The 25,529-nt window shown below is 38.0% G+C and overlaps 2 protein-coding genes across 11 annotated transcripts in view; one reads left to right on the top strand and one right to left on the bottom strand.

Moving 5' to 3' along the window:
• The window catches only part of CACNB2 (calcium voltage-gated channel auxiliary subunit beta 2), a 378,285-nt gene extending 373,426 nt beyond the window's left edge, over nucleotides 1-4,859 (top strand). For all 4 annotated transcript variants that reach the window (XM_045874325.2, XM_045874323.2, XM_045874324.3 and 1 more), the window contains 2 exons: nucleotides 536-721; nucleotides 1,461-4,859. In XM_045874325.2, coding sequence (XP_045730281.1) covers nucleotides 536-721; nucleotides 1,461-1,958 — 684 coding nt within the window. In that variant the 3' untranslated portion in view covers nucleotides 1,959-4,859. The remainder of the gene's footprint in view (nucleotides 1-535; nucleotides 722-1,460) is intronic.
• Nucleotides 1-25,529, bottom strand: part of NSUN6 (NOP2/Sun RNA methyltransferase 6) — a 72,330-nt gene that overhangs the window by 11,967 nt on the left and 34,834 nt on the right. For 3 of the 7 annotated variants that reach the window (XR_008506044.2, XR_010411691.1, XR_010411694.1), the window contains 7 exons: nucleotides 13,282-13,430; nucleotides 9,432-9,557; nucleotides 7,482-7,891; nucleotides 6,961-7,131; nucleotides 6,213-6,274; nucleotides 3,051-3,176; nucleotides 1,424-1,672 (listed from right to left, as the gene is read on the bottom strand). Coding sequence is in view for 1 of the 7 variants with exons in the window: in XM_045874317.3 (XP_045730273.1) it covers nucleotides 7,679-7,891; nucleotides 9,432-9,557; nucleotides 13,282-13,430 (488 nt within the window). In the remaining 6 variants the exon portion in view is untranslated. Of the gene's footprint in view, nucleotides 1-1,423; nucleotides 1,673-3,050; nucleotides 3,177-6,212; nucleotides 6,275-6,910; nucleotides 7,132-7,272; nucleotides 7,892-9,431; nucleotides 9,558-13,281; nucleotides 13,431-25,529 lie in introns of those variants that run through there. The other 4 variants (XR_010411693.1, XR_010411692.1, XR_006790717.3 and 1 more) reach the window with 4 other exon arrangements.

Genomic DNA, 25,529 nt, shown 5'->3' with positions numbered 1-25,529 from the left:
CTGATTTGAGACCATGTAAAAAAATTTTTTTTTTCTGAACAATCAAGTTACCTAGCTTCTGATACCTGAACACATTCCTCCTCCTGATCCCTGCTTTACATATCATGCTTTGGGACTATAGAACACCTGTAAGTTTTTGTTTTGATATGCAGATGTATCAGAAGCTATAAGAACTTGGCATATTTTGAAGTTTGGGCACTGTCAAATTATCAGTGGTTTCAGCTTTCTTTTGCCAAATTTCATGTCCTAATCTTGCCTCAGTAATTTCCAAGATTAAGTTTTTCAACCTCTCTTTTCTATCCTGTCCTAAACAACTATCATTATACCCTTCACTTTTTGGTCATTGCTATTGGTTAAGCATCTAGGGTTGTGAGCAATGATCTGAGGTAGACAGATGCAATCTGACTCAACAGGACATTCAGCCAGTCTGAAAAGGAGAAAGCAGAAGCACATGAGCCCCTTCCTTTTGTGAGTGTGGGTGAAACTCAGTGCTGGGCTGGTGTAAGTGTGTCATCGGAAATGTTTGCCGCTGCAGGAACTGTTTGACGTGATCCTGGATGAGAACCAGCTCGAGGATGCTTGTGAGCACCTTGCTGACTATCTGGAGGCGTACTGGAAGGCCACCCACCCTCCCAGCAGCCATCTCCCCAACCCTCTCCTTAGTCGTACTTTAGCCACTTCAACTCTGCCCAGTAGCCCCACTCAAGCCTCTAATTCACAGGTAAGAGGGGCTCTTTCTTAAGCCTTAACTAGGCTGCCTTAGGTCACCTGGCTGGGATCCAAGCCCAGTCACCCAGCACAGTGCCTGTTACACTGAGTCATTTACTGTCTTCAGTGTGAGTTGTGAACCCATAAGAAAAACTGTATAAACAATACACTACAAACATATATAAACTCCCTAACTACATGTCCTGTAAGACAAGGGTAGTATTTTTCTACACTGTCAGTAGGACAACCATGGGATCAGACTGCCTGGGTTCAAATCCCAGCTCCACCTCTTATTGGGTGTATAAGGTTGGAGAAGTTGCTTACCTGCCCTTTGCCTCAGGAAGACAACTTGTCTCCCAGGGCTGCTGCATTACTGAGTGAATACAGAAGACTAAGTGCTATATGTAAGCATCTGATATTTTATTTCTTCCCCCTTAAGCTAAAGCCAACATCTTTAATCTTCCCATAAGTATTCACGTAGAAGTAGTGAAATGTACACTTGTATCTGATTTAAACCCCAGGAGAACATATAAAAGGATGCCCTCCCCACCTTCGAAAAAAAAAAAAAGTCTGGTATAATATAGTACAAACCTTGTAAATGCCACCGGATGTTATCAAAAGAATTAAGTAACTGAGTTAGGTTAGATTTCATTTTCGAAACTCACAAGGGACTAACCCTGAAAGGGCAGCCTTGCTCTCATGACATCACACTGACCTTGGTTGATGCCTGTGTTTGCTCCCTTCCCTGCTAGGCTCGTCACGGCGATCAGAGGACTGAGCGCTCCGTTCCTGCCCGGGCTGCCTCCCAAGCTGAAGATGAACCCTGCCCGGAACCCGTCAAGAAGCCCCAGCACCGGTCCTCCTCCTCCTCTGCCCAGCACCACAGCCATCGCAGTGGGACGAGTCGAGGCCTCTCCAGGCAGGAGACATTTGACTCGGAAACCCAGGAGAGTCGAGACTCTGCCTATGCGGAGCCGAAGGAAGATTATTCCCACGAACACGTGGACCACTATGCCCCCCACCGAGACCATAACCACCGAGATGAGCCCCATGGGAGCAGTGAGCACAGACACAGGGAGTCTCGGCACCGTTCCAGGGACCTGGATCGAGAGCAGGACCACAACGAGTGCAACAAGCAACGGAGCCGGCATAAATCCAAGGATCACTATTGTGACAAGGACGGAGAAGGCATCTCCAAAAAACGGAACGAGGCTGGGGAGTGGAACAGGGATGTTTACATCCGCCAGTGACTTTTGCCCGTTTGTGTTTTTTTTTTTTAAGTCTTGTATACCACCACCCTCAGACTCAATCTTTGGGGTCTACATTGCAGTCATATGTGATCTGTCCTGTATACTTTGTATTGCTGTTGCTTGAAGAGCAATAGCATGATAGAGAGTATTAATATACTTTTTTTTTTCTTTTGTAAGTGCTACATAAATTTGCCTGGTATGGCTGCAGACCTCCGGTTGTATACTGGACTTTTCAAAAACTGTTTGTTTGGGATCGCTGCCACTTGAACAAAATCTGTTGCCATCCAGGTGGCATTAGTATTTTAAGAAACATAGTTGATGTTTTCAAAAATGTAGTTAATGTATCCAGCAAGCCAGAATTGGCCCAGGTAAAAAGTGGAATTTCTTGATGCTCCAGATTTTTAATATGTAGGCACCTGATTTGCATATTCATTTAACCATGGACCACTGTCTCTTGCTTGTACCTCTGGCTGACTAAATTTGGGGACAGATTCAGTCTTGCCTTACACAAAGGGGATCATAAAATTAGAATCTATTTTCTATGTACTAGTACTGTGTACTGTATAGTTTGTAAATGTTATTTCTGCAAACACCTTCTTATAATTATATATATAATATATATATACATATATATATATGTTTGATCACACTATTTTAGAGTCTTAATGCCAAGTCAGCAGATTTGCTTTATGAATTACAGGGACTAGAAATGCCCACCTTCAGGAAATTTGTAATATCGTCTAGACACCTATCCCCATTCTAGTAGAAAGTCTGTACATACTGTAAATACGTGTGATTGCCTGACTTGAAGAGGTTTGATTTCTGAATGTTTTACCATCCTTGTAAGTTTATAATTTTGACCATAAATTATGGTATAAATATAACCAAACTCCAAAGGTTGTTCTAATCCATGCAGTTCACACTGATTGTGACACACACATTCTTAGTAGCTAGTGTCTTACGTCACTGCACTGGAGTTTACGAGCCGGACCTCCGTATGCAAGTGCGTCTGTGTGTACGAGTGTGTAAGAGTGACTGAGATGGAGCTGAGTGCTCAAGACTCAAGACTGATATACTTAGAATTCTACCCACCTGGCTTTGTATTTAATTGTGCTACGTGTTGCTTTGAGAATCTATTGAGCAGTCAGGGAATGTGAGGAAGCTTGCTGCCAAAGGTGACTAGGAAGGCATTCATCCGCTGGCTCCTTGTTTTTGCTCCTAGAGAGGAGAAATACAGGCAACTTTTAACTGTGAGTGTTTCACTGGAAATGTACAATCTTTGTGTGTTTGAGTATTTGTTTTAGTAAGAAATGTTTACACAGCTTGTAGAATTATTTCGTGGGAAAATAAATTTTTCTAACTTCTCCCACCTCCTCCTTTTCTAACCTTGCCTATGGTTCCTGCTGTTTATCTCCTTTCAGTTTCCCCCTTCATTCCATTCCCTGCCGCCAACTCCCAACAGTTTCGCTGTCCATCAAAACCTAGAAGTGCTTCTTATAACCAAAGTTTCTGCTCTTCAGAAGTAATCAGGGCAAAATGAGGTGACTTGAAGTGAACAAAATGTTAAGAATATCTTCCTCCATTAGACATCTACTCTGAAGGGGAACCCAGAAGATACTATTCTCCATGCCTCAATGAAAACGCCGTAAGCAGCTCACAGTGTGGTTGTCACGCTAAAGGCTAAAACCACCTTCTCCTTGTCGCTATGTGTACATTTTGTCCAGTCATGACTGGACAGGTAAAACAGTATTAGGTGTGCAAGTACCCAGCACCTGAAGTTTGTCCCTGGAAAATGCCGAGCTATAATTGCCTAACTTCGGATCTGTATATTATGAAATTATTTTGTTAAATAAGTTCATCTATTTTTGTTTTGCTTCTTTGATTATTCCAGGTTCTTGCCAAAAATTCTGGGACCTTTCTAAGTAAAACTGTTTCACATTTAACTCCTTATTTCCCTTCCCCTGCAAGAAAACTCAGTTTTAAAAACGAGTTACATTTGAAGGGTTTTATCAGCTAATAGAAGGAACATTTTCCTCAGAATTAATCTTTCTGTTAATTAGCTCTGTACTGTTGACAAATTTATTTATTGAATATAAAAACAGTAGTCATAATATATACATTTTTGATGTAAAATATTCGTATCATTGGGAAACCATATTCCAGTTAAAGTTAACTTGTATAAAATATTTCTGAAAACTTGCATCCCAATTAATGACTTTGGGATATTTAAAACTCTTGAAGTATAACTGGTATTTATCTTACTTGCTGCTACCACTAATCCCTTTCAGAGAGTCATGCTAACAGATTCCAGTTTTAAAACTTTTTACCTGGAGTCTTAATTTTTCACTTTACTGTGAAACATACTAGTCCAAATCAGAGTATTCTTCAAAAAACTATATTGCAGGATTTGACTCTGAGCATCTGTACGTGAAAACTGTACAGCAGGCATATGTGTGAACAGTGTGTACTCAATTTGTAAATGAAGAAATAATCCCAAGGGCAATGGGAGATTTTACGGACTTGTGGAATGTAAAATTAGTCTTTTCACTCAGCAAAGGCTTAACCTTAACCTACTCAGTTGTAGAATCATGGTCTTTGTAGTCAACCTAGAAAATGCTGGAAATGGAACTGTTCTTAATAGTTCTGTGTTTTATTGTCAAACCCACTTAAGTTTTTCCTATGCTCTTTCTCTACTGCTCATTTAAGTTACTGTTACAAAAAGGTGCTGCTAAATGTAGGATGTCTTAGTCATATTGTACTTTGGGACCATGCCACATTTTTTAACATGGTCTGCTGTGCATTCCTGTTAAACATCCACTGTCAGCTACACTGAACTGTTCAACAAATCTGGTTTAAAGTCATTCATATAAAACAAATAAAGAGCTGGCTTTCTGCACTGTTTATTAGTAGTAGTATTAATTGCCATTTTAGGAATGATTCTTATAGTTGAGAATATGTCAGATTTTCAACAGCACTTCTCACGGTGGAGCATCTTTCTTAAGGGCAATGCTAATCCCTAAGGTTACTTTAGTGATTTCCCATTATGTCTGATAAAATGCTAGTTTACAGAAGGTAAAGATCTTTTAAAATAGGAGCCGAGTAAGCTTTCTCCCACCTTAATTCACTATGTGTGGCAATTCTTGATTCAGATTTTTTTTTTATTCTTCCTTCATAAAATGAAGATCCATCTTGATGACAAATTTAAATCCTCACCCTTATCCCCCCCTTTGCTCAATGATACAATGCTGCTAGTCTTGGATACTCTCATCTTATTAGTAATATATCAAGAGTCACATAGAGAAAATAGGTAACTAGATGATTCTAGGCCAGTTATTTAATTCTGGCTATATTATATTTATACTTCACCTTACTATTTAAAGTAAAATGTGGCACAGGGTTTTGAAGTAAAATGTACTCACTGTTAAATTGGAATTTTTTGTTTCACAGAAATATCTATGTTAACCCTGAAATATGTTAAGAGAGAATATATTCTTTTCCTCCACATTTCCCAGATTTTTTTCCCTTTTTATTCTACTTTTTCTTAACTTTGTGTCCCTTAAGATTGTGTCTTATTTTCCAATTTGCCCCATTTTTGGAAGGAATGAAACCCACTGAAAAGGTCTTTGTCAAAGCCAACATTTTTTAAATTATTCTTTGTCCTCCTGTTCTTAATATGCAAATATTTTTCTTTTGTTTTGCCTGCATCGCTTGTATTTTGCTATTTGTCAGTATCAATCAACAGTTTACATGTCTACTGCTCGTCTCCCTGTCTACGATTTTCAGCTGAGCACGTAAGGCTTGGCAGAGAGCATGAGAAGACATGCATTTTTTAAAACAAAGTTTGGAGAAATGTGCAGAGCCCTAAAAACGGAATTACATAGGTCAACAGTGCTTCTCTTTAGTCCAAGAAGATCTACTGGATAAAAAGGCAGAATGAGGGACATAAAGAAGTCAGTCACATAGCTGAATCTTTTGGAGCGTGAAATATCTTGTCCCTCATTCAATAAGCATGTATTGATGATCTGCTCTAAAGCAGTGAGAGAAAAGACAGGGTTCCTGCCTCCAAGAGTTTCCGGGGCCTGGGGGGAGGGAGGGGTAAGGAGCATGCCTTTTAAACTAAGAGGGAGTGTGTTCAGTGCCATGAGGGCAGAAGTGGTTCCTAGGGGGTGTATGGAAAGACAGAAATGCCTAAGCCAACCTCCGCGAAGGATGTTCAAGAAAGGCTTCTTCAAAGAGGCCTGCTAAAGATCTTACCTGATCCAAGAGACCTTGCCATCTTGATGGACACAACAGTCAGAGAAATTCCTAATAGAAACCTTGGAGGAAAAAAAAAAACTATTAGGCAATTGTTCCCAACTGTCCACCTTATTTATATACCCGAGGCTGAGAAACTCGGGGGTGATCCAAATGAAAGTTAAAACATTTAAATGTATTTAACACTATAGGAGACAGCCTTTAAACTGGGCTGGGTATTGAGTATTTTAACATGTCTTATCTAAAAAGCAGTAGGATGAAGCAAGCCTAAGGTTATAATTTTTAATAAAAGCAGTCACATGTTGGCCGCTAACAGTGGGATGTTTGGTCACTTTTGCAGTTAAGGGGATGTTTGTATTTTTTTTTGGATTCTAGATTTTGATTATGAAGTGGTCTTTTCTTGTTGTGATGTACTATATTCACAGTTGCTTTGTCTGATGTTGGTGTTCAGTGAATTTGTTTATGTTCAAGAGAACACCAAGGTGTAAGTGCCAAGACAGTTCCCAGCTACCAGAAGCTGGTTTTTTTCCATCTCCCCAGTCATATTACATTAACTTGTATAATAGGTGTTCCGATGGATGATGAAAGGTACCCAAATTGTGGAATATTCTCATAATTTTAATGTACAGAGTGAAGAAAATATTTGTTTTGGGTTTTTAAAAGCATGGAAAAAAGTAAACTTGGTAAAGGCACACTACCATTTAGGAGAGATCTAGACTTCATTTGAAAGAGTTGATTTAAGGGGCACCTGGATGGCTCAGTTGGTTAAGCATCCAACTCCTGGTTTCAAGCTCAGCGTCGTTGAGATCGAGCCCAGTGTCATGCTCTGTGCTCAGCACGGAGTCTGCTTGAGATTCTCTCTCCCTCTCCCTTAGCCGCTCTCACTCACACTCTCTCTCTCTCAAATAAATCAATAAATCTTAAAAAAAAAAAAAAAGTTGATTTATCAAATAGTAAACAGAAAAACTCTGATAAAATGCTCAACTCAGTTATGGATACATGGAAAACAGAGTTCCCATACCCTGAATTCTTAGGGAACTTCTTTAGGAACTCAAGAACATTTTTTACCAAATTAAATATTGCTCATTTTATTCCTTTGTTACAATCACACATTTTAACATTAAAAATGACTTACATTATTTACACATTAAAACACAAAACCCCAAATGAAAATATGCTCCAGATATCCGCAGGCACCTCCTTTTCCTTTTACTGTGCTAAATCCTTAAGAAAAAAATTATTTAAAAAACACAGAATATAATCTCATACCACCCCCAACTACTTCCTCCATGAAGTAGAGTCTCTTGGTCAAATCTCTTGGTCCCTGGTCCAACTGCTGACAGTCTTTTCTGCTTCCTTAGCAACTATGCCATCCATCACCAGACCCGACAACAGCTGGGTAAAAAAAAAAAAAAGAAAGAAAACCATACAGCAAACATTCGCAATTTTCATTTCTAAGGATCCTTCTATGTGCTTTTGCATTTTATGAATTTTGCAATAAAAAACCCTATACAATCCTTATTTGCCAGCCAAATCATGTCTTCTATTCTGGCATCTCTGAGGGAATCAATGTCAGTGTCCCGTAATGGCACGACAGATGGATCAAATCGCTGCAGCTGTTTCAATTGTTCCAGTGAGAGGCCAGCTCCCATCATTCCTTCTCCTCCAATCTGTGGTTCCTGTTCAGAGAAAATGAGAAGATGTGAACATCCTATCATTGGTAAGTGTGCCTGCATACAATTTAAGTTAAAAGACAAAACTGAGGTATAAGTACCACCAATTCCAAAAATAGACAAATGGTATCTCTGTGGAATGGACATGCAGTTTTTCTGGGTAGTAATATATGGTCATCTGATGACTGAGTATCTATTATGACCCATATGCTCATCAAAAACTGCAGCTTTACCACATTTTTGCTGTGTGATCTTAAGTAACTTTACCTAACTCTGTTTCCTCATCTATAAAACAGATAAAATACTTAGTTCTAAGACTTTATTTAACAAGGTGGTAGTCTGCCTGGCATATAGTGATCACTCAGTAAGTGGATCATTTTTATCAATAACAGCAATAAAAGAAAATTCAGCTTTATTATCACACTCCCCAAAGCTGACGGGAGTTCCTCAGGCACCTAAAGGTGACTTTCTTTGACCCATACCAACTGGATGATAAAAAATTCCTATTGTTGTTTTTGAATGTACTAGAACAAATATTAGAGATAAACTAAGGCTGCGTCAATTAGTTTAGAATACAGAATCATAAGGAATTGAGTGATATGTGTGAACCACGACTGCACAAGTTCCATAATCCTAAATCAAGTCAACACTGCATAATTGTTATGTTTAATACTTATGTATTATTAACCTACTGTTTATTAATCCATGGGGGGGAATTTCTCTCTCTTCTAGCTATAATTGAATGTATATGCATATATTGAGTGTATATGCATATGTACACACACATACACACATAAAATTCAAGTGAATTCTGAAGTCTTCCTTTCCTCTACAATGCAATTACCTTCCTTTCTGAGTCTAGAAACCATCTCTGGATTGCTTTTTATTCATATATTCCAATTAACTAGAATTCTGTACAGGAGGGTACTGAAGTTAGATATTCAATGTATCTAACTGAATGTGAGCATTATTACAGATTTACACTTCATCCCAAACATCATGGGTTAAAAATATAGTCATAATATACTTTTGACAAAAACCGAGACAGGTGAAATAAAGAATAAGAAAGCTTTTTAAATGTTAGATATTTTATGTCAGAAGCCATAAAGAAGCAATATTACTGAACCATTTGTCCCCCCCTTGGCTAGCCTTGATGTGACTTGCGAAAAAATGGTGAACATACTCCATACCAGCACAATCTAGGAGTAGGAGGGGAAAAGAACCAACAACTTTTTAGAAAAAAAAGTTCTGAGTAACATAAAGAAGAGCCACAAGTGAAAGAAGTATGTAACACAGGTACACCTGGGCTCTGTGGCATTTTAACACAACGGCAAGGAACGAAAACAGAAAAACTTCGTTAGAATGTGGAAATTCTCTCCAGACAGTCTAAAACAGATCTCATTAGAGAAGCATTCTTGTTTACTGCAGTATTTGTTTCCGAAGTTTTGCTTGACATAGTTCTTCCTATAACAACCTTGTGTTTATCCCCACACTCAGGTTTCTGTAATTTGTCAGATTACACAGAGAAAACTGAAATTATTCTTACCTGGGGCTGAAGCTGAAGGTAAGGAAATGTTCTGAGGGCCCAGGCAACCTGTTCTTCATTTTCTGCCAGTGTGATGGTGCATGTGCTATAAACCAGCACGCCCCCGGGCTTCAGCAGCTCAACTGCCTAAAGAAACATGATCAGACTCTGTGTATCACAAGGCAAAAGCAACATTTTATGGGATTTTAGAATGAGAGGATACCACCTTTCAAGTGTTTGGGATAAATGTTCCAGATGACCAAGATTTGTTTTCTAATTAGAGTGTTCCAGACTAGGTACATTTCACTATCTTGGAGCTGTTATAATCCATTTAAACCAAGACTTTCCTGAAAATATTCATTCAGTTTCACTGCTTTAGATACCACTTTTTGTGTCCAAAACTCACACATGCACACTTTTTAAGCCATACTCCTTTCTGAACTCTCTACTCATGTATTCACTTGCCTTCTCCATATGTCTGCTATCAAATTCGACAGGTCCCAAAGTGAACACCTATCTTCCCTCTGAGACCTATTAGAGATGTGCTATTTTCAGGCCCCAAACCTGATACTATCTTTTATGCCTCCCTTTCTCTCACACTCCCCATCCATTAGCAAATTCCACTGGCTCTTCCTTTAAAATCTATCCAGAATTTGGCTCCTTCCACTGCTATCATCCTGGTCTAAGCCCCACTGTCTTTGGCCTGGATTACTGCAGCCTCCCTCTTAGTCCACCTGCTTGTCTGCTCTCCTATAACCTCTTCTCCATACAGCTGCCTGAGTGGTGTTTTTAAAAACTTGTCACTTCTCCACGCAAAACCCTTCAAATGCCCTGACTTATAACTCGGAGCCAAAGCCCAAGTCCTTACAGGGGTTTTCAGGCCCTACCCAGAGCAGGCCTCTGGCTGCGCTTCTGACCTCACCTCACACATCTCGCTTACTCTGCATTAGCAACACCGGCCTCTGCTGTCCTGGAGTACACACGACACACTCCCGCCTCAGAAGTGGCGCACAAGCTTGGAAACTCTAATTCTCTGCACTGCTTCTTCACAATCTTATCTTTGGGTCTCTGCCGCCTTTCCAGCACCTGACCGTCCCACGTAACACTACAACCATTCAAAGCCAGCACTCCTATCCTCCCTTCTTTAGTTTGCTCCACAGGGTTACTGCTCTGTTACTATACTTAATAACTTAATTCATCTTATTTTCCTCCCCAATTAGAATAGACACTCCATGAATAAGGCAGGGATTGTTATTTTTTTCATTACTATATTGATAAACACCCAGAATAGCATATATTACATTATGGTTAGGTGTTCAACGAAAATCTGTCCAGTAAGTAAGTGAATCAGGAAACTGGTATTACAAGAAAATGACTTTTTCCCAAATAACTAAGAGTTTATCTTTTTTTAAGATTTATTATTTTTTTTATTTATTTGTCAGAGACAGAGCACACACAAGCAGGGGGAGTGGGAGGCAGAGAGAGAAGCAGGCTCCCTGCTGAGCAGGGAACCCAACGTGGGACTCAATCCCAGGACCCTGGAATCATGACCCAAGCCAAAGGCAGACGCTCAACTGACTGAGCCACCCAGGCGTCCCTAAGAGTTTATCTTTTCAAACTCCCAGATATTTAAAAACATTTTAAAGAAAATCTTTAAAATATATACTATACATAGTATACTATTATACACACACACACACACGTTATATAGTATATAGAAGTATGTAAAACTATATAATATATAGCATACCATATATACTACATATAGTATATTTTTATTATATATAGTATATATTTGTGCTTTAACTAGAGTAGGCTGGTCAAAATATAAACTGTTACTGTGTGCCAGTTATTGTTGTAAGCACTTTACATGGATTTTCTCAATTTACTTATAACCATGAGGTATGGTTACTACTGCCAATGAGGTGAACCTATTAAGTAGACTTATAATCCCCATTTCTCATATATGGAAACCAATGTACCTAAAGTCAATTATGTGGAAGAAGCACAGCTCCAAACAAGATGTGTGTGATTATAAAGTCCACAGTCTCAGCTAATACCTCAGTGCTAAATGGCAAACCTGCTATATTCTAAATTCTCTTTTGTACACAGTCAGCTGTTCCTCTTCATTGCGATCACTGCAACTACTCCTAAGTAGCCTTTTAAAATTTTCTTTCTGCTAGGACCTAAAAAGAACAAAAAGCCCAGTCTTTTAAATTTTTTTTTTAAAGATTTTACTCATTTGTGAGAGAGAGAGAGAGTGCACGCGCACACATGTGCAAGCAGGGGAAACAGCAGAGGGAGAGGGAGAAGCAGGCTCTCTGCTGAGCAGGGAGCCCAATGTGGTGCTTGATCCCAGGACCCCAGGACCTGAGCTGAAGGCAGACGCTTAACCGACTGAGCCACCCAGGCATCCCAAAAAGCCCAGTCTTTTAAAACAGTGTCCTGGGGTGCCTGGCTGGTGCAGTTGGTAAGCGTCTGACTCTCGGTTTCAGCTCAGGTTGTGATCTCAGATGTTGGACTCCGTGCTCAGCGTGGAGTCTGCTTGAGTTTCTTTCTCCTTCTGTCTCTACCTCTCCCCCCTGCTCCCCAATTTCTGTCTCTCTCTAAAATAATAAATAAATGTTTAATGAAACAGTGTCCTAATTTTACTCTCAAGTCAAAGTGGGTTTCAGCTAGAGGTAAAGCTTCCTTTTTTTTTTTTTGCTGTTCGCTTCTAGGTTGTGTTCTTTGAAGACAGTACAGAAGAATAGTTAAATAATCTACTACCAGCGCATCCTTTGTGTATAACAGAAGATACCAGACAGATAAGCAGAAATGTACTCAAAGACAACTTTAGAGACTGAATAATTACAGTGCATCCATTATTGCTGAAGCTTATGTACTTAGTATTACAGGGCTGAGGGGAAATGATGAAGTCATTTTTGGTCAAATGCTGTCTACGTTCTGTGCAATCCACATAATCATTTGTGCAAGCCTGAAAGAATTCCTCAAATGTTCTATTTGGGCTTCTCCTGAAACATGCTAGACACCAGTTAAATTGGCAAAGTTTTTACGGTTCTTCTATATCCTATACTGAATAGTCCCTTCTCCTTTTTATCAGTGTGCTTCCCTCCCCTGGACTTCCTGCTTCTCATATGCTAAGATGATCCATAAACCCTATAAAAAAAAAAAAAAAAGAATAATTTATTTTATATCCCATTCCTTACACATCAGTTCTTAACTATGATGTTAACGGCTCGGGGACTTCTTTAAGACATATCAGAATACTGGGAAGTCACTGAATGTCTCAGTGAGGAAATCCTGCTACTGCTTTTATATGAAAGAGTGATCAACATAAATGAAAGCTTCTTGTATTTAAAACTAGGTTTTCTCTGTCCTTTTTTGTATGATAAAATAAACAAAATTTGCCGTCGTTACCACTTGTAAGCGTACAATTCGGTGGCATTAAGTACATTCACGCCGGCACGCAGCCATCACTACCACTCATCTCTAGAACTCTTCATCTTCCCAAACTCAAACTCTGTACCCAGGAACACTAAATCCCCATTCTCCTGCCCCTCCAGCCTCTGGTGACCTCTATTCTACTTTCTGTCTCTACCAATGCTCCTATTCTAGTTACCTTATATAAATGCAAACAGACAATACAGGTCTTTCTGTGTCTGGCTTCTATCACTTGGCAGAATGTTCCCAAAGTTCATTCACGTTGTAGCAGAATTTGCTTATCCATTCACCTGTTGATGGACCTCTTGATGGGCTGTTTCCACATTTTGGTTATTGTGAAAAATGCTGCTTTGAACACTGCTCTCGGTCTCTGTAACATCAAACTATGAAGGTCAACTTTCTTTCACATCAAAGTATCATCACATACCACAGTGAAGAGTTTTCTCTGTAACGGCTGATATGATGTCACTTCTTTCAAAGTCCAAGAACAAACCATGTTTGGTCTCTGTCCCATTCCACTGCATGGTGCATCAAGAAGAATTCGGTCAAAAGATTCTGGTAAGAATGGAGGTTTTCCTATGAAGAGAATTATAAACATAGTTTGGTATCTGCCTACTGGTCTAGAATAGAAAACTCCTGAGATAGAAACAATTATTAGGAATTTAAAATCATAATCTAGACTACAAAGAAAAACAATTTCTCCTTTCAAGTAGCTGATAAAACTAATTCCGACATATGCAAAATGGTTAAAAATGTGATTATTATAATTGAGGGTTATTCTGTTGACACTGTACAAATCAAAGCCTAATCAAATGAAACTCTGAATCCCTAGTGTCAGGAGCCATACTTTATCAGAGCTAGAACCTGGAATTAATTCTAGTCATCCTGAGAGCTGACACTTCTCTTGGCAATCCCTACTGCAGACAGCCCCGGAAAGGAAGAGTACCTGTTAGGTTCTGGTCAAATCTACTGGTTCTGAGGTTCCTCACTCTCCTTGCTTCTGGGCCATCAGCAAGGCTATGCTCTAGAGTAAGTCAGTATCTCCCTGCATCCAATCTTCCACAGGTTTCCCTTTGCATTCACTTGAATAACTTTCCACTAACTTTTGAGCTATTTAAGTGTTACTGGACAAAGTCATGAAACCAAACAGTCTGCTTACATATTTATGCTATCTAACTGCAAGCAAGACATTGCTGCTGACTGCTTCCATAGGAAGCCAGTTGATTGCCTACAGTAACCACAGCAATGTTCTGACTATCACACCAAGATAACCTGCTTTTCTCTGACTGCAAAACTGTCAGACAGGAGCTCTTGCCAATTTAACTTATCTCCGTCTAAAACCATCCTTGCTTTCTTACCTGCGGTCTCAGAATATCTTCTCAAAGTAAACAGTTATTTTTAAGGTTTTTGATACATACTGAAAAAATGCTCTAGAAAGACTATACCAATTTCCATTTCCATTGTGATTATACTTATTCTCCCCAAATCTTCAAAGGATTATTATTTTTATTATTATTATTGTTTTATCGGCCATTTGTATTTTTTCTTTATATAGTCACATTCTTTGTTTGGTCCTTTTCCTACTAAGACTCTTGTCTTTCTCTTTTTTTTTTAAGATTTTATTTATTTATTTATTTATTTGAGAGAGAGCATGCACAACAGGAGGAGAGGCAAAAGGAGAAGCAGACTCCCCGAGGAGTAGGGAGCCCCCCATGCGGGGCTCGATCTCAGGACCAGGAGATCATGACTGGGCCGAAAGCAGATGTTTAACCGACTAAGCCACCCAGGCGCCCCCGTTATCTTTCTCTTATTGATTAGAAGAGCTGCAGGGGTAGTAGCTGCTTTCTGCAGTGATTAGCTCTAGGATGCCTCGGTGATCTTTGCTTTTCCAGCTCTTCAACATCTATTTCACAGATTCCTTACGCTACTTATTTATACTAAATTGTCTCTCTTTAGTATAAATTTATAATGAATTCTTTCTGTTGAAATACCTTGTATACTTTTTTTTAATCCTGTGGCCAAATTCTCCCAAAACACAGCTCTCGGCCAGTTATTCATTTCCCTTTAACAAAGTAAAACAAAACCAAAAACTATTCCCACAGCTACCTAAATCTCTGGAATCAACTCCTGAGACTAATACAGACCATTAACAATGAATAATCTGGCCTCATCCAGATTGTTCTCCAGCCCCATTTCTCAGTACTCCCCCATATTCACCAATATTAAAAACAAACCAACCCACATCACCACTTTGTTACCCAAAAATGTCATGAACTTTCCTATTTCCATGCTTCTACTAATTCTATTCACCTGAGAAGCCCCCCTGCATTCATTTCCATTTGTCAAAATGCTGTCTACCCTTTCAAGGCCTAACAAATGCCACCTCCTCACCTAAATGCTTTTTCCATCATCCCTCTAAGAAGTAATCCTTCCCTCTGAGTTCCCACAGCATTTGTCTTTTGGATGTACGGTAGTTTTTTTTTTTTTTTTTAATTTATTTATTTGAGAGAGAGAGAGCATAAGCACATGGCAGGGAGGGGTAGAGGGAGAGGGAGAGAGAATCTGGAGCAGACTTCATGCTGAGCACGGAACCCAATGTGGGGCTCCATCTCCCAACCCTGAGATTATGAGCTGAACAGAAACTGAGTCGGACGCTTAAATGACTGCACCACTCAGGCACCCCGGCTGTATAGTCTTATAGTCCTTAGTGTTCATGTCTTACTTCCCCCCAGGCACTGACAATTCCTTAAAAATATCTGCCAGCCCACAAGATACCTTTGTGTGAACTAGGATTAAGCTATCTGCACCTCAGGATTCACATAGTCCTGCCCCATGATAAACACAGCACAGGTTGGAATTCAGCCCCTCAACATATCCCTCAGCCAGGTGCCCTTGGACAGAGCATAACCATATGCCATGGCCCTGACAGGGGGAGGGACAATAATGCCTCATCACTGAACTGTTAAGAAGTACCATTTTCATAAAAGGTAGTGGATAATTATACAGAAATTGAGAAATTCATAAAAATGTTCTAAACGTATCTAAAATCAGACCAAGATCACCAAATGGCCCCCAAATGTACCTGGTCCAAGAGAAATTTCTCTTGTTCAAAACTAGAAAGCCACGGAATGAACATTTAAGGCTAATACATTGTATAAGAGTACCCAACTTTTTACTTATGCAAACCTTTTTCTCTTAATATATAATCTCACAACTACCTTTAGTGATTTCTAAAACTGCATTAGTTTGGAGTGTTGTTTAATTAAGGAGCAATTTTATGATACAAATAACGAGACTGAGACAACTTTTGGAATGAGGGTATGCAGACCTTCTCCCCAGTGAAACAACTGGTAAAAATTACAACAACAAAAAAACCCACCATTTAAAGTCTCTAGAAAATGTCCAGGATATATATCAAATGAAGAAACTTATTAAAGAAAATCTAAGAAATGTGAGTATCTGTGGTATCTGAGCCACAATCTGTTCCTTCCTTTGCCCCAACAGCCTCTTCCCTTAAGCTCAGAATAAAAAGTGATCCACTTCATGTGGGTGCAGCTAAGAACACATAGCTGCCTCTCTCCCTACACTCCCAGGCAAGAAATATGGTAATTCACTGCAAGTGACAGGTCAACAAGGGTACCAAGACAATTCAACAAAGCAAAACAGTTTTTCAACAAAAGGTGCTAGGGCAACTGAGTATCTGTGGGAAGAATCAAAATCAAGTTGGATTCTTTCATCACACCATAAACAAAAATTATTTCACAACGGATTCTAGGTCTAGATGTAAGAACTAAAATTATAAAATTCTTACAGATACCAAAACACAAATAACAAAAGAAAAGATAGGTAAAGTGGACAAAAAATTAAAAACTTTTGAGCTTCAGAGAACATCAAGAAAGTGAATGGACAACTCACAGAATGGGAGAAAATATTTATAAATCCTATGTCTAATAGAAGACTTTTATCTGGAATATATAAAGAATTCTCAAAACTCAAAACATAAAAAGACAACCCATTTTAAAAATGGGCAAAGGATCCGACTAGACAAGGAGATATAACATGTCCAACGAGCACATGAAAACATGCTCAACATGTTAGCCATCAGGGAAACCTGCAACAGAGAAACACATATCAAAACCAGGAGATAGTATTCCACATCTACCAAGAGGCTATAATCAAAGGGACAGATGCTGGTGAGGATGTGAAGAAACTGAAACCTTCATATACTGCAGCTGAAAATGCAAAATGATCCAGCTGCTTTGTAAAACAGACTGGCAGTTCTGCAGAAAGTTAAATGTCAACTTCCCGTATGATCCAGAAATGCCACTTGCAGGTATATGCTCAAGAGAAATGAAACCTATGTCCACACAAATGTGTACACAAATGTTCACAGCAACATTATTCATAACAGCCAAAAAAGGGTAAACAACCCCAATGTCTACCAAACGATGACCGGATAATTACCTGTGCAGTGGAATATTGTTCATCCATGAAAAGGAATGAAGTACAGAGACATACCACAACATGGATAAACCATAAAAACAATACAGTAAATGAAACCAGTCACAAAAGCCCACATACTGTATGATTTCATTTATATGAAATATCCAGAACAGGCCAATCTACAGAGACAGAATGTAGATTAAGAGTTGACTAAGCCTGGGGGCTGGAAGTGTAAAGAAAAAGGGAGTTGAATGTTAATGGGTATAAGGTTTCTTTTCAGGGTAATGAAACTGTTCAAAAATTAGATTGTGATGATGGCTGCGGAACTCTGAATAAAAAAACGTAGTGAACCGTAAACTTTAAATGTGTGAATTGTATGGTACATGAAGTATATACTGATACACAACAAAGCTGTTAAAAAAAAGTGAGGTCAGATTATTAAAGATTACAAATTTTCATTCTAAAGCAATCTTTACTATTCATCCCATATGAAGTAAAACCATTATTTTTTCCCCATTTAACAAATAATACAGGTGGATTAATTTAAAATTAGGTAAGAAAAAAGAGTAATCTTTCAAAAAATCTCTAATATGACATAAATGTTTCCTTTGGCATCAAGAAGAAAAACTGCTTTCCGGAATGATTTTTAGTACTTACCTTATATATTAAAAAACAACTGGTTTCTTTTTATAAATTGTATTTATGAGGGAAAAGATAAGATTCAGGCCAGTCCTTACAAGTAACTACAACATTAAAGGTGTGGATAATCTTTATTCCTAATAAATGAAAGCCAAACTGAATACACTTCTTAAAGAGTTCAAACTGAGTATTTTCTCTTTTTAGTTTTTTTTTTTTTTTTTGGTATTACAATCACCTTGCTATGTTATGTAAAACTTTTAATCATATTAATTCAATTTACAGAACAGGTGAAAATCACCCTGAAGTAAATTGGCAGAATTACTGTTTTTGTGCTCTTTCATTTTCCAAGCCAGTATTTATTCTTTCTGTGTCCAGCTAACAATCTATTGTGCATATAAATTAAAAATTTATAGCTAAGCATACAAATAATTTAAAACTGAAAAAAAAATTGTATTTTCCAAAGATGGCTATGACAATACCTCCCATCCCACATGCCCTTCAATTTGACATTGACTCTTCTCCCACAGGAGATGGGGTCTAATGTTCCTTCTCCTTTATTCTGGACAACAGCAGACTTGATGCTACATGACTTTTGGACGAGGTCATAAAAGGTGATACAGCTTCTGCCTGGGACTCTTGGGATACTTGTTTTCAGAACCCAAATAACATGGTCTGAGAAAGTCCAGTGCACGGAGAGGCCATGTGTAGGTGCCACTTGAGAGCCACCATTAACCTTCAAATAGGTATGTGGTAGACAAAGCTTCTGAGGTGACCCTTCCCTCAAGTACCACATGACTGCTGTTGCATAAACACTGAAAGTGAGAACCACTTGGGTTCCCAGTTGATCCCTAAAATTGTGAGAAATAATAATAAAGTTATTGTTGTTTTAAGCCACTGAGTGATGGGATGATTTGTTACAACAGCAGTCTGTACCCCGAACAAACTGTTTAAAAATCAAAACTACCTAGGAACTTGACCTTAGTGCACGGTGACTGAGTCACTGAATCAACTCTTTGCCACTTTATGCTACACACCTCACTTATCCACTCGGAGGATTTCAAACTCTTTCAACTTAAAAAGAAAAGAATTTTATTAACGAAAAGGAATAAATTTAGAAAATCTGGGGGTAAATGGCAGAGTAGGAGGATCTTGAGCTCACCTCATCCCACAGACACACTAAACCAACAACCACATCTACTACAACTAATTCCGAAAGTCTGAAGACTGTCAGAACAGATCTTCCACAGCTAGTCATAAAGAGAAGGCCACATCAAAAAAGGTAAGGGGGTGGAGACAAGGTCAATAACCAAACCCCCAATGTGACTAACCACAAAAGGAAGGAACATCACAAACATGAAGGAGGGGATCAGACCCCAAAGCTGGCAACCCCAGCCCTGGAGATTTACACTGGAAAGATGAGTCCTCATGATACCTGGCTTTGAAAATCAGCAGAGCCTAACACTGGGAGCTCTGACAATTAGGCTATCAGTTGGTTTTTCTTTCTTTTTTTTTTTTTAAAGATTTTTATTTACTTATTTGACACAGAGAGAGAGAGAGAGTGAGAGAGAGATCACAAGCAGGGGGAGCGGCAGGCAGAGGGAGAGGGAGAAGCAGGCTCCCCGCAGAGCAAGGAGCCCGATGCGGGGCTCGATCCCAGGACTCTGGAATCATGACCTGAGCTGAAGGCAGTGGCTTAACCAACTGAGCCACCCAGGTGCCCCTATTAGTTGATTTTTCAACAGAAACTCTGTAGGCTAGAAGAAAGTGGCATGAAACATTCAAAGTGCTGAAAGGTAACACCTACAACCAAGAATACTCTACCCAGCAAGGCTATCTTGAAGGAGAAATAGAGTTTCCTGGACAAACAAAAGTTAAAGGAGTTTATCCCCACTAAACCCGCCTTATGAGAACTGTTAAAGGGAATTCTTTAAGAGGAAAGAAAAGACTGTAACTAGAAGAAAATTATGAAAGAAAAAAACTTCACTGGTAAAAGCAAACACACAGTGAACACAGTAGATTAATCTCTCAAAAACCAGTATGGAGGTTAAAACACTAAGGTTGTGAAATCAAGTATATCTACAAAAATTAAGGAATACACAAAATAAAAAGATGTAAACTATGACCTCATATACATACACAATAGGATGTTATAAATGAACACCATGATAACCACAAATAAAAGACCTGTAACAGATACACAAAAAATAAAGAGAAAAGAATCCAAGCATAACACTAAAAAACCCCCACTAAACTACAAGGGAAGAGAGCAAGGAAAGAAGAAACAGAGATGAACTACAAAAATAACCAGAAAGCAATTAACAAAATGGCAATAAGTACGTATCTATCAATAATTACCTAAAGTTTTTTTAAAGATCTTATTTATTTATTTATTTGAAAAAGAGAGAGAGCATGACCAGGGGGAGCGGGAGAGGGAGAAGGAGACTTCCCACTGAGTAGGGAGCCCCTCACAGGGCTCGATCCCAGGACCCTGGGATCATGACCTGAGCTGAAGGCAGACACTTAACCAATTGAGCACACAGGTGTCCCAATAATTACTTTAAGTTTAAATAAATGCTCCAATTAAAAGACATAGGTGACTGAGTGAATAAAAAACCAAGACCCATCTATATGCTGTCTATAGGAGACTCACTTCAGACCTAAAGACACATAGAGACTGAAAATGAAGGGATGGAAAAAGATATTCCATGCAAACAGAAGGAAAAAAAAAAAAGCCAGGTAGAAACACTTATATTAAACAAAATAGACTTTAAAACAAAGCTCTAATGAGACAAATATAGGCATTACATAAAAATAAAGGGATCAATCCAATGAGAGGATATAATAATTGCAAATATCCATCCACCCAAAACAGGAGCAGTTAAATACATAAAGCAATTAACAGACATAAAAGGACAATATGACAGTAATGTAATAATATACAATAATAGTAGTGGACTTTAATAACCCAATTACATCAACTGATAGATCATCCAGAAAGAAAAACAACAAGGAAACAGTGGCTCTGAATGACACATAGACCAAATAGACCTGAAAGATACAGAACATTCCATCCAAAATGAGCAAAACACACATTTTTTTTCCAGTGCACATGGCACATGCTCCAAGACAGATCACACTTAAGGCCACAAAATAAGTCTCAATAAATTTAAGAACACCAAAATCATATCAAGCATCTTTCCCAACCATCACAAGGTGAAACTAGAAATATATTAAAAGGAAAAAAAAAACTGGAAAAAACACAAACACATGGTGGCTATACAACATGCTACTAAACAACAATGGGTCGATGATGAAATCATAGAGGAAATCAAATAATACCTGAAGACAAATGAAAATGGAAACACAGCAATCCAAAATTTTGGGAACACAGCAAAAGAAGTTCTAAGACAGAAGTTTACAGTGATACAGACCTATCTCAAGAAATAAGAAAAATGTCAAGCTGACCTTACACCTAAAGGAACAAGAAAAAAGAACAAAGCCCAAAGTTAGTAGAAGGAAGTAAATAAAAAGATTAGAGCAGAAATAAATTGAGACTAAAAAAAAATAAAAACAGAAAAGATCAATGAAACCAAGAGCTAGTTCTTTGAAAGGATGAACAGAATTGATAAACCTGTAGCCAGACTCATCAAAAGAGAACTCAAATAAGAGAACTCAAATAATAAAATCAGAAATGAAAGAGTGGAAATAACCAACACCACAAAATATAAAGGATTATAAAAAATTATATGCAAACAAATTGGACAACCTAAAAGAAACAAATTCCTAGAAACATACAATCTTCCAAAACTGAATCCGAAGAAACAGAAAATGTGAACAGACTTATTACTAGTAATGAAATTAAATCAGTAATCAAAAAAACTCCCAAAAAACAAAAGTCCAGGGCCAGATGGCTTCAAAGGTGAATTCTACCAAATACTGAAAGAAGAGTTAATACCTATTCTTCTCAAACTATTTCAAAAAATAGAGGAGGAAGTAAAACTTCCAAATTCATTTTAAGAGGCCAGCATTAGCCTGCTACCAAAACCAGACAAAGACACTACAGAAAAAGAAAACTGCAGGCCAATATCCCTGATAGACAGATGCAAAAATCCCCAACAAAACATTAACAAACCAAATTCAGTAATACGTGAAAAGGATCATTCACCACGATCAAGTGGAATTTATTCCAGGGATGCAAGGATGTGTGATACATCACATTAACAAGAAGGATGAAAACCATATTATCATCTCAATAAGATACAGAAAAACCATGTGACAAACTGCAATATCCATTCATGATAAAAACTCTCAACAAAGTGGGCTGAGGGGAAACATACCTCAACATAATAAAGGCCATATATGAAACAATGCACACCAAATATCATACTCAATAGGGAAAACTGAAAGCTTTTCCTCTAAGATCAGGAATAAGGTAAGGATGTTCACTCTCATCACTTTTATTCGACACAGTACTGGAAGTCCTAGCCACAGCAATCAGACAAGAAATAAAAGGCATCCAAATTGGTAAGGAGGAAATAAAACTGTTACTCTTTAGAGATGACATGATACTATATATAGAAAACCCTAAAGACCATAAAAAAAAAAAAACTATTAAAATAAATGAATTCAGTAAAGTTACAAAATGTAAAATTAATGTACAGAAATCTGTTGTGTTTCTGTACACTAATAATGAAGTAGAAGAGAAATTAAGAAAATACCATTTACCAATGTACCAAAAAGAAAAAATACCTAGGAATAAATTTAACCAAGGGACGGAAGAACTATACTCTGAAAATTTTAAGAAATTAAGAAAGAAACTGAAGACAATACAAACATACGGAAAAATAGACCATGCTTATGGACAGAAGAATATTGTTAAAATGCCCATACTACCCAAAGCAATTTAAAGATTTAATGCAATCATTACCAAACAACAAGTGCTTTTCACAGAATTAGAATAGTACTAAAATTTGTACGAAACTACAAAAGACCCCAAATAGTCAAAGCAATCTTGAAAAAGAAGAACAAAGCTGAACAATCTCAGATTTCAAGATATACTATAAAGCTATTTTAACTTATAGAATATGGTACTGGTGAAAAAACAGATCAGTGGAATAGGATAGACTGCTTGGAAATAAAGCCATGCTTTTACATTCAATTAATCTATGAAAAAGGAGGCAAGTATATACAATGGGGAAAAGATAGTCTCTTCAATAACTGCTGGGTGCTGGGAAAACTGGGTAGTTACACGCCAAAGAATAAAACTGGACCACTTTCTCACACCATAACATAAAAATAAACCCCAAATGGATCAAAGTCCTAAATATGAAACCTGAAACCATAAAATTCCTAAAAGAAAACACAGGCAGTAATCTCTTTGACATCAGCCTTAGCAACATATTTATGGATACGTCTCTTCAGTAAAGGGAAACAGAAGCAAAAATAAACTCCTGGAACTAAATCAAAATAAAAAGCTTATGCACAGTGAAGGAAACCAACAAAATGAAAATGCAACCCTACTGAATGAAAGAAGATTTCTGCAAATGATGTATCTGTAAGGGGTTAATATTCAAAATACATATAGAACTTACACAACTCAGCACCAAAAAAACCCCAAATAATCTGATTAAAAATGGGTGGAGGACCTGAGAAGACATTCTTCCAAAGAAGACATACAGATAGCCGAGAGACACATGAAAAGATGCTCAACATCACTAATCATCAGGGAAATGCAAATCAGGGAAATGCAAATCAAAACCACAATAAGATGTCACCTCACACCAGTGAGAATGCTAGTAATCAACAAGATTAAGAAATAACAAATGTTGCAAGGATGTGGAGAAAAGAGAAATCTTGTGCACTCTTGGTGGGAATGTAAATTGGTGCAACCCCTATGGAAAACAGTACGGAGATTCCTCAAAAAATTAAATAGAAACACCATATGATCCGGTAATTCTACTACTAATCACACAAAGAAAATAAAAACATCAATTCAAAAAGATATATGCACCCCTACGTTTATTGCAGCATTATTTACAGGAGGCAATATTTTTTTTAAGTAATCTCCATCCCCAATGTGAAGGTCAAACTTAGAACCCCGAGATCAAGAGCTGCATGCTCTACTGCCTGAACCAGCCAGGCACCCCTTTACTGTAGCCAATATACTGAAGCATTCCCAAGTGTCTACTGATAGATGGTATAAAGAGGTGGTGTGTATACACACACACACACACACACACATCAGTCAGCCATAAAAATGAATGGCATCTTGCCATCCATGACAACATGGATGGACCTAGAGGGTTTGATGGCTAAGTAAAATAAGTCAGAGAGAGAAAGACAAATACTATAGAATTTCACTTATATGTGGACTCCAAATGTCAAAACAAATGAACAAACAAACAGAAACAGACTCATAAATACAGACAAAAAACTGGTGGTTGCCAGAGGGGAGATGGGTGAGGGGATGGGCAAAATAAGTGAAGGAAATTAGGAGGTACAAACTTCTAGCTATAAAATAAATAAGTCACAGAGATTAAAAAAAAAAAAAAAAAGACAAAACACAGCGTAGGGCATAGTCAATAATATAGTAACATTTTATGGTGACAGAAGGTGACTTAATTGTGGTGAGCACCGAGTAATTTATAGAACTGTAGAATTGTTACGGTGTACACTTGAAACTAGTAACACTATATCAACTACTCTAAAATAAAAATTTTAAATATCTTATAAATTTTAACGATCATCATCATCACTTTCAGTGATACAAAGCCTTTGTCAGACTGCTAGTTGTTCTTCAATACCCATTAACCTCTTTTTCTAAAGTTATGTTTTGAACTGGGCACATGACTACACAGCTAATGACTACATTTTCCAGTCCCCTTGCAGCTAAATTGATCAAATGACTAACCTGGTCAGTGGCATGTGCATTCCCAAGGATTCTGATGCCCTTTCCCCTCCCCTTGAAAGAACTGGAACATCTGTCTTGGACCCAGATATTAAACTACCAGCTTCAGACACCCATTTCCATTAGGTGAGACCAAAATAAAACACAAAAAACAAAGAAACAAAAAATGCTTCTATCTTTTCTAAGCCACTGTATTTTGGGTCTCTCGGATATAGCCTACTAGCCAATGCGCTGTTATAAATCTCCTGCCAACTCCTGGCTAACTCCTCTGGGTTAACAATCAACTGACCATGAAATGCTGATCTCTTGTAATCAGACAATTACATCTAACCTATTCCCACCTCTGTAAGAAGATAAATAATAGTCCAGACCTTGCTCTTCAGAATAATCCGTTTTTCTAGGAAGCTTTACACGTGTTTCATTTGTTTGTTTATTCCCATGAGGTTTATTACACATTAGGCAGGTGTCCCAAAATAACTTCTCACTTTCCAGGAGTCCCAAAGATATGGTGATGTTCATATTACTGCTGATACATTTTCCATCAAACAGATTGGGTCTATTGCCAGACATTCTAGGTTTAACACCCCAAATCAAACTATCATAGAGTATCTGTGATGAAATAGTCTTGATTAAAAAAAAAAAAAAAAAAGAGCTAAAGATGACAACCTATGACCATCAGCTAATAA

The sequence above is a fragment of the Mirounga angustirostris genome, unplaced genomic scaffold (assembly GCF_029215605.1).
Source record: "Mirounga angustirostris isolate CCGP_5_RB_7025 unplaced genomic scaffold, mMirAng1.0.hap1 SCAF_5, whole genome shotgun sequence".
Lineage (NCBI taxonomy): Eukaryota > Metazoa > Chordata > Mammalia > Carnivora > Phocidae > Mirounga > Mirounga angustirostris.
Note: the sequence above shows the minus strand (reverse complement) of the source record. Positions and strands in the feature narration are given on the sequence as shown.